This window comes from Macaca nemestrina, chromosome 2 (assembly GCF_043159975.1).
Source record: "Macaca nemestrina isolate mMacNem1 chromosome 2, mMacNem.hap1, whole genome shotgun sequence".
NCBI lineage: Eukaryota > Metazoa > Chordata > Mammalia > Primates > Cercopithecidae > Macaca > Macaca nemestrina.
Window position 1 is genome coordinate 2,733,340 of NC_092126.1, and position 15,114 is coordinate 2,748,453.

Here is a 15,114-nt window from a genome sequence, read left to right on the forward strand (position 1 = left end):
ATTAGAAAATCCACATAGCAAAAAAAAAAAAAAATGTTTTGAATGAAAATAGTTTGTCTCTCTCTCACACATACTCTCTCTTGCACACACACACTCACATACACACACGAAAACAATATCTCATTTCTCCTTCAGGGAGCAGCTGTGAAGGAAATTGGGGGAGGAGGGTGGACACAACATCCCATCTTTGTGTTTCGGTACAGACTAAGCTTTTAGGCCAGCTCTCCTGGCTGGAGGGGAGGCGTGGCCTGCATGAGAAGTAAACATCAGAGATCTGAAGCAGCTTATAAAATCGCTTGGGAGAGGCCAGTCACCAAGACAGGCATCTCAAATCGGCTGATTCTGCATCTGGAAACTGCCTTCATCTTGAAAGAAAAGGTATGTACTGTAGTTTTCACCTTTTCATTTATGATAATAATGTCTAAAATAGGAACGGTCTTGGTTCTCCATTGCCCCTTTTCAGCTACATATAATCACCACTGATTGAGAGCTTGTGCCGGTAGCGTTAGACTTGTTCTCATTTTTCCTCAAACAAATGTACAAGGTAGGTATTATCAGAGCCATTCTTCCGGTGACGAAACTGAGGTAGATACACTAGCAACAGGCCTAAGATAAAACCAAACCCAGCGTGAACTCATCCCAGCATCTTTTGCTTACTCCTCCAAACTGGACAATAAGGAATTTCTCCATGCACAAACACCGTGCCAGGTGAATTCTCAGCGAGCTGTCCAACTGTGCATCACAGTAAAATAATCTGGAAACTGGAATTAATGGTGTGAATAGAAAATGCATTTAATGTCATAAAATATTGTGTTTGGGAGATACGTTTCTTGTTGTATTTAAGGGCTAAATGAGTCTTTGAGACCTAATGACTTATTGGAAACTATTTTATTTTATGAGGTGAAATTTCAAAATCTAGTCCTTCATGTTCTGCAGGTCTTTGAGGTCAAGTGCTGTGACCCCAGGCACTGAGGGCGCAGGCTTGTGGGAGACCTAGGCTTACATTCTAGCCTATTCCCAGGCACTAAGAGCACAGGCTTGTGGGAGACCTAGGCTTACATTCTGGCTTTGTAGTTTACCAGGAAGTAACCCGGGCAAATTCACCTCGTTCGTACAAAGAGTGTCAGCAGAGGTCGCCTCCAGAGGAGGTGCTGTGGAGACTGAGTGCATAGCACCCTTAAAATCCTGAGACCAGGGCTTCTCCGTGGGGAAGCTTAATGCAAGTGGAGCAGTGATTTCCAGCTAGTGCCAAGCCCAAGGTGGATGCACTATAACCTTAGTAGGATTGCTTTCAAATTACCTCATATTCTGTTAAAAATCATATTTATTTATTTATTTTTTATTTTTTGAGATGGAGTTTCACTTTGTCACCCAGGCTGGAGTGCAGTGGCACGATCTCGGCTCACTATAGCCTCTGCCTCCCAGGTTCAAGTCATTCTTGTGCCTCAGCCTCCCAAGTAGCTGGGATTACAGGACTGCGCCACCACGCCCAGCTAATTTTTGTATTTTTTGTTTGTTTGTTTTTGTTTTGTTTTTTTTGAGATGGAGTTTTTGCTCTATTGCCCAAGCTAGAGTGCAATGGTGCGATCTTGGCTTACTGCAACCTCTGTCTCCCACGTTCAAGCGATTCTTCTGCATCAGCCTCCCGAGTAGCTGGGATTACAGGTACCCGCCACCACACCTGGCTAATTTTTTGTATTTTTAGTAGAGACGGGGTTTTGCCATGTTGACCAGGCTGGTCTCAAACTCTTGACCTCAGGTGATGCACCCATCTCAGCCTCCCAAAGTGCTAGGATTACAGGCATGAGCCACTGCAACTGGCACAATTTTTGTATTTTTAGTAGAGACAGGGTTTCACCACATTGGGCAGGCTGATCTCAAACTCCTGACCTCAAATGATCTGCCCACCTCGGCTTCCCAAAGTGCTGGGATTACAGGCATTAGCCATCGTGCCTGGCCAAAAATAATATTTAAATTATACTTAGTTTGTAAAGTATTTAAACTCCTCATTAGAACAGTATTCCTATTGATATCAGAAGAAGATGCAAAAATATAAGTCGTATGTAATCCATATGTTACCCACAGTCTTAAGTACACATTAAGAACATGCTGAATAAGTAATGGGCAAATTAGAATGGAAGGACATTGAAAACTATGATGGATGCTGTCCACCCTCTCTTACGAGGAGTTTTTGTTGTTGTTGTTGTTGTTGTTGCTTGTTTGTTTGTTTTGAGATGGAGTTTTGCTCTTGTTGCCCAGGCTGGAGTACAATGGTGCGATCTCGGCTCACCACAACCTCCACCTCCCAGGTTCAAGCAATTCTCCTGCCTCAGCCTCCCGAGCAGCTGGGATTACAGAAGCGCACCACCATGCCCGGCTATTTTTTTTTTATTTGTAGTAAAGACAAGGTTTCTCTGTGTTGGTCAGGCTGGTCTCAAACTCCCGACCTCAGGTGATCCATTTGCCTCAGCCTCCCAAAGTGCTGGGATTACAGGCACGAGCCACCACACCTGGCCTCACAAGGAGTTTTAATCACAGGAATAAAACTAATGTAGCCAAGAGGCATCTTTGGAAGAGAGGCAATCAAGGGGGTTTGCTCTGAAATCCTCCTACTGAGGTAAAGAATATGTTTCAGCCCACAAGAGAACATTTTATCAGAGTCAGATGTAGAACTGACTTTTGTTGTAAGTGTCGTGTGGTGGTGAGACTCATCAGGTCACTGTGGCGGGGGGTTACTGAAAGGCCCTGTGGTGGCACAGAAGAAGCAGGTTCAGGGTGCTGCGGACAGGAAAGGCGGAGATGGGCCCGAGTCCCAGCTGTCTGCCCCTTCCAAGCCCCAGCTTCACCATCTGTACACCTTGGAAGTAGGGCTAGAGAGATGACCTCTGAGGTCCTCTCCACTGTGGGGGACCTTGTAGAATGTGCATAATGTGTGGCCAGTCTTTGAGCTTTGATCTCTGGGCCAGGCTTTCAGCTTGGGCCTACGAACTAGAACTAAACATCTCTTTAAAATGGATGCAAATTTGTGTGGGTTTAGGCTGCATTTCTATAAATTCGTCATCCCCTAAAAGGTTAAAAGACAGGTGTTGTTTACACGGTGGTGGAGCTGCTGAGAAAGGGAGCCTCAAAGACCAGGGAAAGCGGCCCTGTTGCAGACTTGCTCAAAGGGCCTCAGTAATTGTCCCCCACCGCAGCGACCCCAGCTGGCAAGCTTCCACTCATTACATAACTGTTCTTCTGAAAACCAGGCAACAAAACCTCCAGGAAAAAAAAGCTATTGATTATTAAAGGGTATTTAGAGGTTTAGAGACTCATAAGAAAGCAGTTATAATTATTCCTGTAATGACACATCCTTTGAAATGCTCAGATCTGAAACATTTTGCTTGCATTGCATCAGTCATCATCATTACAGGGAGAGACGCAGAGAGCTGGAAATAGCTCATGTGCAAGCTACAGGCAAGGAGTCATAAGGAAAGGAGCAAATTGACAGCAAGTCAGTGAAGGAAACGGGGGAGCTTCAAATACCCAGAACCTGCACACAGTTCTGCAGCCTCTGTCTCCCCGCAGCCTCCGTCTCCCCGCAGCCTCCGTCTCCCCGCCCTCCGTCTCCCCGCCCTCCGTCTCCCCGCCCTCCGTCTCCCCGCAGCCTCCGTCTCCCCGCCCTCTGTCTCCCTGCCCTGCTGCCCTGCTTCAAAGCCAGCTTCTGCTGCCAAAGGACTCTTGGGGTTGAAATGCCTGTTGCACAGTTACACATCAGCCGACAGTCCTTCTCTGATTTAATGAACTTCATCTATGAAAAATACCCTCAACAGGCCAGGTGCAGTGGCTCAGGCCTGTAATCCCAGCACTTTGGGAGGCTGAGGCGGATGGATCACCTGAGGTCAGGAGTTTGAGACCAGCCTGGCCAACATGGCAAAACCCCATCTCTACTAAAAATACAAAAATTAGCCAGGAGTTGTGGCAGGCACCTGTAATCTCAGCTACTCGGGAGATTGAGGCAGGAGAATCACTTGAACCGGGAGGGAGAGGTTGCAGTGAACCGAGGTCGCGTCAGTACATTCCAGCCTGGGTGACAGAGTGAGACTCCATCTCAAAACAAAACAAAACAAAACAAAAACCCTCAACAGAATGTCAAAAAAAAAGAAAGAAAACAAAAAAAAGAAACAGAAACCTGCGAAACCATCATCTTTCTGCTTTTGATAATAACAGTAAGGAGCATTGACTGAGCATTTACTTTGTGTCAGACACTCCCCTAAGTACTCTCTCGATATTATCTCATGTAATTCTCACAAAAATTCATGAACTAGGAATGAGTATTATTCCCACTTACTAGACAAGGAAGCTAAGGCATAAATTGGACACAGTTATACTTAGCATGGCCAGAGTCAGGATCTGAACCTGGCTGGGTGACCCTGGGGTCCCCAGCAGGCCGCTCCCTGTTAAGGTTTCCAAGCGCACTCTTGGGCTGGTAGAGCAGCCAGCAAGCTGAGGGCAGGGGGAGGGGTGTCACAGAGCCATCTCCCCAAAGAATCTCGGAGACACTAAGTGTTGGGCAAGGTTTGGTTTGGTTTTGTGTCTTTCATGGTTCGCTTGGAGGCTTTAATTTCCCACTTTACACAGCCCCCTCCATGTCCCCCACTTTACACAGCCCCCTCCATGTCCCCCACTTTACACAGCCCCCTCCGCGTTGTTTCTGTTCATTTGACAAGTATCTACTGAGCCGACACTCTGAGGCCCGTGGGTGATTCTGAGGAGAACCAGACACGGTGCCTACCCTGGGAGATGCATAATCAGGTGGGAGTGGGGTGCAAAATCAATCCAACAAACTGGAATAGCATGCGGAGAGTGCCCTGGTGGAGGTGCAGAGGCTCCGAGGAAAGCCTCACAGCAATACGGACAGGCAGGTGTCCCCTGCAGGATGCGGGTTCACATGGGCTGGGGAGAGAAGAGGAGAGACCGCCCACAGAGGGGCCCGTGGGCACAGGACTCTTGCTTCATGATTGTGTGGACTTAGGAGGCTCAGAATGACAACCCCAGCTGCTGTGTGTTCCTCTAACTCCAGGTCCCTTCTCCAGCCACCCAGCCCCAAAATGGTGATGCTGCTGCTGCTGCTTTCCGCACTGGCTGGCCTTTTCGGTGCAGCAGAGGGACAAGAATTTCGTCTTGGGAAGTGCACCTCGCCTCCGGTGCAGGAGAATTTTGACCCGAATAAGGTAAAAGGCGAACCTCCCATTTGTTTTGCTGCCTCTGATGTGAACAAGCATTCTACAAGATTCAATTTAATTATGCTGCTTTAATTTCCACTGCACACCTTGGGACACATATTTATCTTATTTGGGGTTTCCCCAAAGCGGACAATCTGCTGAGACAAAGACTGGGGGCAGAGAGGTTCGGGGTGATCCCAGGACGCACAAGAGCAGGTGGGAAAGTGAGTCGGAGTCAGCACAGAAGCAATAAAGGGAGCATCCATGAGCTGTCACCCTGGGCCGTCAGGGTCAGTCACACTGGGCACCCTCTGAGGACAGGTGGAGCATGCTCCTCCAATTGTCCATCAGCTGCTGCCCGCAGGCCATGGGAGCGTCTGTGGCGCTAGCCAAGCCCCCTGGCAGAGGACAGACACAGCGCCTCATCCCCATCACCTCCCCAAAGCCTTGGTGACCAACTCCCTATTCAGGGTGGATGAAGAAAGTTCCATGCACTCTGGAGTCCTAGCTCCCCACAGCAAACACATCTGACTTTGCACAAGATTTGAAGATGACTTGTAGAATCATGCACTGTTTCAGAAGAAAGTTACTTCCCATCATCCCCCTTTATTTTTTTCTTTTTCTTTTTCTGTTTTTTCCTGAGGCAGAGTCTTGCTCTCTCACCCAGGCTGGAGTGCAGTGGCGTGATCTCGGCTCACTGGGACTACAGGCGCCCGCCACCACGCCCAGCTAAATTTTTGTGTTTTTAGTAGAGACAGGGTTTCACTAAGTTAGCCAGGATGGTCTCCATCTCCTGACCTCGTGATCCACCCGCCTCAGCCACCCAAAGTGCTGGGATTACAGGTGTGAGCCACCACGCCCGGCCAATTTTTTGTATTTTTAGTACAGACGGAGTTTCATCATGTTGACCAGGATGGTCTCGATCTCCTGACCTTGTGATCCTTCTGTCTTGGCCTCCCAAAGTGCTGGGATTACAGGTGTGAGCCACCGCACCCAGCCCCATCATCCCCCCCCCTTTTTTTTTTTTTTACAGAGTCTAGAATGTCACAGCAATATTGGCTGAAGGGGACACTGAGAAGAGCGCTTTGCTCAGCATTCACCCCCCCCGCCCACACATCCCATCCTAGTCACGGATTCTCATTTCAATTAATCTCTTGCCCAGTTGCCCCTGGGAACAATGAGGCCCATTTTTGTCTGGCTTCCCCAGGACAGGGCTCAACTTCTGCACAACAGTGCAGAAAAGGTTGCAGGTCCCCAGAGAACCACAGGTTTTGTTCTGCTTGTTGTCTCTGCAGTATTTCGGAAGATGGTACGAAATTGAGAAGATCCCAACAACCTTTGAGAACGGACGCTGCATCCAGGCCAACTACTCACTAAAGGAAAATGGAAAGATCAAAGTGTTAAACCAGGAGTTGAGGTGAGTGGCTGTGGCCATCCGGGGCCAGGCCTGTGGAGTGCGGACCCGGAGTGACCAGGTGTCCGGCAGCCTGGGTCAGGGAGGATGGGATCCTTGCCAGGTCTGGACTGCCTGCCTGCTCCTAGCAGGAATTGAGAGGAAAGCATTTGTCAGGCAAGGATGGCAAGGACTAGGATCCACTTATGCGTTTCCATGACCACCTGCTGGGCACAAACTGACAGGGTTCCTGCCCTCACTGCAAAATAGATACTCTGGTAGCAAAGAACATCGAGACCATCTCCTCTGACCTCCAGTCCAGGAGAGAAGCCGCTTGACACCATCTGCTGACAGAAGCATCCAGCTTTGTTCAAACACTTCCGGGAACGGGGAGCTCATCGCCTTCCAGGACAGTTCATCCCATCTCTGGGCAGCTTAATGTATCAGAAAGCTCCTTTTCTTATTAAGCAAGAATCACATACACAATATATACACATCCTATGTAAGCAGGATATCCTTTAGAAATGTACAATTCTATTACCGAGGGCTTCTAACACAATATTTAATCCAGAAAGTTACACTTTGGAAAGCAAATATAAACTTAAGAAGAGCCCCAGGAAGAACTCCTTCCTATCCCCCTTCCACTCTTGAAAATACGAATGCAGTTTTTCATGAACATGTTGTGAGTTCATGGTCAGAGACTGATGTCCCGAAAACCGTTCTGGAGCAAAATGCAATTGATGGTGAAAAGGGCAGAATCTGTTGGGAGGAGACTGGTTTGTTGCTAAGTCAATGTGTGCAGATAGGAACAGACCATCTTCTCCCGCTGTCTGAGATCCAGATGAGAGAGGAGGGCACGGTCTCCAGCTTTACATGGTGATAAACAGAGAATGTAGTAGGGAACATCAGAGCACATTTCCCAAAACCCCTGGCCTGTTGCTCATTGTCTGGTTTCTAGGACATCTGTCACCACTAACCATAGCACTGACCCACTGTCTTTTTTTTTTTTTTTTCCTGAGACGAAGTCTCACTCTGTTGCCCAGGCTGGAGTGAGTGGTGCGATCTCGGCTCACTGCAACCTTCGCCTCCCAGGTTCAAGCAATTCTCCTGCCTCAGCCTCCCGAGTAGCTGGGACTACAGGTGCCTGCCACCACCGCACCTGGCTAATTTCTTGTAGTTTAGTAGAGACGGGGTTTCACCATGTTGACCAGGCTGATCTCCATCTCCTGACCTCGTGATCTGTCCCCCTTGGCCTCCCAAAGTGCTGGGATTACAGGCATGAGCCACCGCACCCGGCCAACCTACTGAGTTTCTAACACATATGACTGCTCTAATTTCAGTTGGCCTCCCTGCTCTGCCTTGAGGATTGATGAACAGACATCATCTCCTCTGTTGGCTCCCTAGGAAGACCACCCTGATGCCTTTCCACCCTCACCAGGCCTGGTGGTGCACACCTGTAATCCCATTTCCCGGCGAGGCTGAGGGAGGAGAAGTGCTTGAACCCAGGAGGCAGAGGTTGCAGTGAACTGAGACCACACCACTGCACTCCAGCCTGGGGAACAGAGCAAGACTCCGTCTCCAAAAAAAAAAAAAAAAAAAGTGAATCTTCTTTGTGTATTGCGTTGTTTTGTTTGTTTTTCCATTCTCTTTTATTCCCTCTCTTTGGAGCCTGGGAGCAGGAATTGGTCTTTCAGGCCATTGCAGATAGTCAGAGACAGTGTTGAAGTGCAAGGGCCTACCATACTGTCCCGTCCTGGAGCTTGTCAATTGCGGCTTCTTATCACCCCGCTGCCCTCTTCCCCTGCTTGGCCTCAGAGACAGTCACAAAGGAAAGGGCAGGCCGTGGAGCTGGGGTCTAGCCTGCCTTTGAGAGCCTCTCTTACCAGAAATCACGGTGTTGGCTGCCATGGTCCTTAGTGGCACAAATCTTGCCTTTCATTGCTTTTTGGCTTTCAATGAGTTGTTTTTCTTTTCTCTTTTCTTTTTTGTTTTTTGTATTTTTTCTTTTTTTTACTCATTGCAGAGCTGATGGAACTGTGAATCAAATTGAAGGTGAAGCCTCCCCAGTTAACATCACAGAGCCTGCCAAGCTGGAAGTTAAGTTCTTCTGGTGTAAGTCTCCACTTTTCCCAGGACGATTCAGGGACAGGAAATATGCAAACTGAAGGCTAGCGCCCTGGCTTGGAGAATTCCTGAGACACCTGAGTGTCATCTCTAATGAGTCAGCATATAATTATCTGTCAAACACTTACTACATGCCATGCACTGGGGTTGCCATGATGAGCCAGACAGAGCTGGCCTTGGTACTTACGGAGCTCACATCCCAGTGCGGATACGGACACTAGCTAGCGTTTCAATAGGTGAAACACAAATAGGTGCACACAGGACGGGGCTGTAGAAGACCCAATCCAGTCTTGTTTCTCAGAGGAAACTGGGGCCCGAAAAATTAGCAGATCTTAGCAGAACAACCTGCATGGCGCAGAAACTTGGAAGCAAGAGACGACGAAAGTGATGGTAAATTTGAATCCTGCTTCCGCCACCTTCCAGTCACATTGTTGGGGATCCTGTGAGATATCTAATGAAAGGCATTTGCCTCTGGGTTCTGAGCTAACTGAGGAAGGGACACAGGCAATAGAGAAGGCACCAAATATCAGTTTTACTGCTGATGTAGCTACACTAGAGAGTTCAACCCAGAACCGTGAGGCTTTCTAACACGAACAGTGCTTGAGAGCCCCTTTCCCACCTGCAGGGCAGACACTGAAGTCATCAGCTACAAAAATTACTCCCCCCACTTCCCACTTCTCATCCCTGCCACTCCTCCACCCCCCACCAGTCAAGTTCCTAGAGGCGGGCGGAGAGGAAGTTCTTATTTTATAGGCCAAGAAAGGAAGCTGGGAGGAGAAAACAGTTCTTCTCACACATATGAATGTGGACAACTAACTTCACATGTACAAGCCAGAAATAACTGCTCAGTGTCGTGAAAGTAAACTAGATACACACGCTCTGTAAACTGTAAAGGGCTTTATACACAGTTTCTCTTGTTATTTTTATCAAGAAGGAAGCTAAAGTGCAGGCGGGCTGAGTGACGCAGGCCATCACTGAACTCATTAGAAGAGTTGGGACCTAAACCTAGGTCTCCAAACTCTCCACTTATTCTTCCCACACGGATCAGGGATGGGGATTGGAGTGAAAGCTAACTATTACGTGCCTAACAGTCTTCATAAGGAAGCCTGGGACAGGAACTAAAAGAGGCAGGAGCTATTGGCTGGGAAAGGTGGAGGGAAAGATGTATTCTGGTTGGGAGGATTAGATGTAGGCCTTGTAGAATGTATGGGAGATTATGGGAAAGGATTTCCAAGTGAAGGGAACTGGAGCATAGAAGTGAAGGGAACTGGAACATAGAAGGACTGAATACAGGCATATCACGAAGTCAGAAGTCAGAACTCAGAAGTTCGAGACCAGCCTGGCCAATATGGTGAAACCCCGTCTCTACTAAAGACATAAAAAATTACCTGGGCATGGTGGCGCCTGCCTGTAATCCCAGCTGCTCAGGATGCTGAGGCAGGAGGATCTCTTCAACCCCAGAGGTGGAGGTTGCAGTGAGCTGAGATCGTGCCATTGTACTCCAGCCTGGGTGATAAGAGCGAAACTCCATCTCAAAAAAAAAAAAAAAAAAAAAAAGAAGAAGAAGAAGAAGAAGGCCTGAATAAAGCAGCCTAGAGTCTGGGAGGGTACATGGAGAGGGCGATAAGGTTAGGAAGGGCCTTGAATGCCACATTAGATGACTTGAAGTTTCTTCCATAAACAATAGGAGACTGTCAAAGTTTTCAAATGAGGAGAGACAAGTGAAGTTTTTTTTCTGTATTGTATCTGGGTAAATTTACTCTTGAGAGCTGGTGCACGAGAGGAAGGCAGAATGTGCAGGCCTGGGTGTGTGTGGGTGGGCCATGATGCCACTGCTGGCAGAGGTGGGAGACAGATTTTTCCAAAATCACTCTGGGCTTAAGAGTTCTCCGCCGGGCGCGGTGGCTCAAGCCTGTAATCCCAGCACTTTGGGAGGCCGAGACAGGTGGATCACTAGGTCAGGAGATCGAGACCACACTGGCTAACACAGTGAAACCCCGTCTCTACTAAAAATGCAAAAAACTAGCCGGGCGAGGTGGCGGTGCCTTTAGTCCCAGCTACTCAGGAGGCTGAGGGAGGAGAATGGCGGGAACCCGGGAGGCGGAGCTTGTAGTGAGCTGAGATCCGGCCACTGCACTCCAGCCTGGGCGACAGAGCAAGACTCCATCTCAAAAAAAAAAAAGAGTTCTCAGTCCAGCTGAGAACACACAGAGCAGCTGAAATGTGCAGATGGGTGATGACTATAACGCTCTCTCTCTCTCTCTGGGTGAGTGAGGCAGGCAGGCAGGCAGGGCACCAACAGTGCTAGAGAGGTAAGTCGGAAACACTCAGTCTAGGCTCTTGTCCAGACTTCTTTCAAGGGTCTTTCTGTTTCTGGATTGATAAACAAAGTCAGAGGCCAGAGGGCTTGGTGGGTGGTTGTCTGGGCCACCCTTCTTGTGTTGTCCTGAGGTTTCTCTTGCCCTCTCCCTCCAATAATGCTGCCTCTCTCTGGTTCTCAGTTATGCCATCGGCACCGTACTGGGTCCTGGCCACCGACTATGAGAACTATGCCCTCGTGTATTCCTGTGTCAGCGTCATCAATCTTTTTCGTGTGGATTATGCTTGGATCTTGGCAAGAAACCGTCATCTCCCTTCAGAAACAGTGGACTTTCTAAAAAATATCCTGACTTCTAATAACATTGATGTCAAGAAAATGACGGTCACAGATCAGGAGAACTGCCCCGAGTTCTCGTAACCACGCTCCACAGGGAGGCTGTGCCCACTCCACGTTACATTTCCTGCTTTGCTTTCCCCCACCCCACCCACTCCTCATAAACACAAACCAATCAACCATGACAAACCTTCGCAAACACCAGAAGGGAGGGTTGACCACGGAAGACAGTGGTGAGGAGCTCAAGGGAGTTGGCCTGAACACATAGCCATACCCTACCTTGTTACCCTGCTAGCTGCAAAATAAACTTGTTGCTGACCTGCTGTGCTCATGGTGATTGCAAGCTGGATTAATTATTGTGGGTTTTTTCATTATAAGCTTATGCTTAGAAATCCTTAAACAGGCTGGTCGTGGTGGCTCATGCCTGTAATTCCAGTACTTTGGGAGGCTGAGGCAGGAGGATCACCTGAGGCCAGGAGGTCAAGACCAGTCTGGGCAACATAGCAAGACCTCATCTCTACAAAAAATTTTAAAAAATTAGCTAGGTATGGTGGTGCACACCTATGCTAGCTACTCAGGAGGTGGTGGCAGGAGGATCACTTGAGCCCAAGAGTTTGAGGGTACAGTGAGCTATGATGGCACCACTGCACTGCAGCCTGGGCAACAGAGCAAGACCCTGCCTCTAAAAAGAAAAAAGAAAAAAGAAAAAAAAAAATCCTGAAGCAGTTATGTTGAAAAAACCAAGCACTGAATTGTCCTAGTTTAAAGGTAACAATCCTGTTTCTGGAAGCGGGGAAGCTGATGGTAAAGGCATATTCTGGGTGACCTGAATCCAGATGCCCCCATTCTGGAGTAGATGCTCCTTTCAGGGGGAATTACTTGGGGGCTCAGAGTCTCTGTGGGGCAGTTTCCTTGAAGTGTTTACTTTCTCCTCAGGTCTTCAGAGTCAGGCTGAAGAATGAGCCCATCTAGGGGTTTATGTAAGGAAGAGGAGAATCTACGAGGAAGAACATAGGGAGTTTTTTTTTTTTTAAGAAAAAAATACATATATATATATAAAATCTATATGTATTTTAAAATACATATATATATAAAATCCATATGTATTTTAAAATACATATATATGTGTGTGTGTATATGTATGTTGTCATTCATTCAACTGATATTTACGGAAGCCCAATTGCATTCCAGGCATTGAAAAATATAGAATCCCTGTCCTCCCATAGAAGCTCACAGTCTAGTGAGGGAGAAACAGATAAAGATGCAATTATAATCCAAGGTGAAGAGTGCAAAGGCAGAGACACACAGAGGGTGCCAGGGAGCTCCAGGAAAGTCCCAACCCCTGCCAGACACAGGTAAGCACTAGGGTTGTGCAGCTATGCCTATGAGCACTCCAACTTCCCAGTACCAACAGGTCTCAAGAACCTCTTTCTGGCCAGGTGCGGTGGCTCATGCCTGTAATCCCAGCACTTTGGAAGGCCAAGGTGGGTGGATCACCTGATGTCAGGAGTTTGAGACCAGCCTGCCCAACATGGTGAAGCCCTGTCTCTACTAAAAATACAAAACTTAGCCAGGTGTGGTGGCGGGCGCCTGTAGTCCCAGTTACTCAGAAGGCTGAGGCAGGAAAATTGCTTGAACCCGGGAGGCGGAGGTTGCAATGAGACGAGATGGCGCCATTGCACTCCAGAGTGGGTGACACAGCAAGACTCCATTACAAAAATAAAAAAAAACTTCCTTGAGTTTGGTTTTTTAACATTGTGACTTTTAAAATCAGAAAGACCTCAGAATGTTCGCCCTGTAATTTAACTTAACTTAGCTCATATAACTGACAATTTTCTAATGTTTTGGGAAATGAATAGAAAATTAAGCCATCTGATTAGATTTTTGCTTTTTTAGCATGAATATGAAATGCTCATTTCTGGAGCACTCGAGTCTCTTTGATGCTTTAATGATTACAAAAATCCCAAGGATTTTAATATATACAATTTTCATTTAACAAAATAAATATGACCTCAGAATGTAGCTTCCAATTCTAAATCCCAGAAGGCTGAAAGCCGTTAGCAAAAAGGCAGTGAGGAGGTGGGCCTGGAGGGAGGAGGGCCTCTCCCAGGCTCTGCCTGCAGCCACACCCTACACTCTGGCACACTGGCCCCACCACCCCCCGACAGAGGGCATCTGGCTTCTCTGCTGAAAGACAGTCATTCCTGAGTGTTGCACTGGCGAGCTGGCTTTTATCTCAGGGTACATAATAAGTTGTGATTTCATTCCTCTTAATAGCTGTCTAGTAACATCCAAAACAATGAAAGTCACTATATTTTGCAACATTTTTTGTGTCTTGACCAATACATAGGCTCACTTTTTTTTTATGTAAATGAATTACTGAATAGGTAGATAGACAGATGGACTTGAGTTTTTAGGTAAGGAGGGAAAAGGAACCTATGAGGCAGGTGTCAGGGTCACTGAACCTGAGAAAAATTTGGGGGAATCACAGGGCAGCATGTGAGTACCAAATGTCTAGAGGAAACATGGGGACTAACAACAAAAAATCCAGAGGGGAGAGAAAGAGAAAGGAAGTAGGACACAAACCACAAAACAGATTCAATAATGTATCATAAATCTCCACATACCCATCATCCGCTCCAGCAGTATATATAAAATATAAGCTCACCTTAAATTAAATAGAGATTACCTTCTCGGAGCACCTCCAGAACAGAAAACATAACCTTGAAATTTTTTGTTGTTATTTGCTAGAGATTTCACCAATCTTGCTTCAGCTATTATCATCCCCTAATTTTTTTCCTAGAGTGCTTTGAAGCAGATCCCTGATATCACATCCTATTGCCCACAGCTACTTAAGTAGAAATCTCTAGCAAATACAGACCCCTTTTATAAAACAAGAAAAAATTGCAAGGTTATGTTTTCTGTTCTGGAGGTGCTCAGAGAATGTAATCTCTATGTAATTTAAAGATTATTTTATATAATCTGGAAGATGAAAAGGAAAATGTATGCACAAGAATGTTCATAGTTTTACTTGTAGCCATCCCCAAGCTGAAAGGGGCGATAAACGAAAGCTAACAGCAGAGGAAGGGTCATAAATTATGGAACAGCCACTTGATGTGATGTCATGCGTTCATGAACATTTTTAGTTGTAAGAACTACGAAGCCACACTCACTGCTGGGGGAGTCCCAGCGCATGGCCTTGCTGCCCTGCAGAGCTAGAATCTAAAGTATGTGACTCCACCTCCCCAGCCACACCTGATTGGACCACCTGAGCCAGCGACAGCCAATCCACAGGCTGAACAGAAACCTCTGAGTTCTACGGCCTCACGGGAGGGAAAAGATAAATTGAGACAATCAAATAAGGGTTTGACTTTAAGCAGTCTGGAAAGAAGATCATTAAAAGCTCTGGTACTGTAAGGTCATGTCGTTTGTAGTGGCCACTACTGGCCATGCACTACTGAAGTGATGTGTGCAGAGCAGAAACGCAGGATAAGCAGAGATCCCTCCGCCCACCCAAGGCCCCCGACAGAGCAGCTTCAGTAGCTGTTGGCTCTCCCTGTCCTAGCACCAGTTCCTGGGGAGCTTAGCCAGCTTAGGTGCCTGCCCTTGGTTTCTGTAAGATTAGGCACGTACACACAACTATTTTCTGAGACAATTTAACTTGACTGAGTCAATGTTCCTGCAACCAAAATAGTCCTCAGACAAAAGCGCTCACAATGTAATGTTGAGTGAAAGGCAGA

At 47.2% G+C, this 15,114-nt stretch overlaps 1 protein-coding gene across 2 annotated transcripts; it reads left to right on the plus strand.

Annotated features, from left to right (window-relative positions):
• Positions 1-242: 242 nt before the first annotated feature.
• On the plus strand, positions 243-11,705 carry LOC105470984 (apolipoprotein D). 2 transcript variants are annotated; one of them, XM_071090616.1, is made up of 5 exons: positions 243-378; positions 5,063-5,213; positions 6,500-6,621; positions 8,621-8,709; positions 11,223-11,705. In XM_071090616.1, the coding sequence occupies exons 2-5, from the start codon at positions 5,091-5,093 to the stop codon at positions 11,456-11,458; spliced, it is 570 nt and encodes a 189-aa protein (XP_070946717.1). In that variant the 5' UTR covers positions 243-378; positions 5,063-5,090; the 3' UTR covers positions 11,459-11,705. The 2 variants fall into 2 exon arrangements, with proteins under 2 accessions (XP_070946717.1, XP_070946716.1); XM_071090615.1 differs by having other exon boundaries at positions 244-378; positions 5,076-5,213.
• The last annotated feature ends 3,409 nt before the right edge of the window (positions 11,706-15,114 follow it).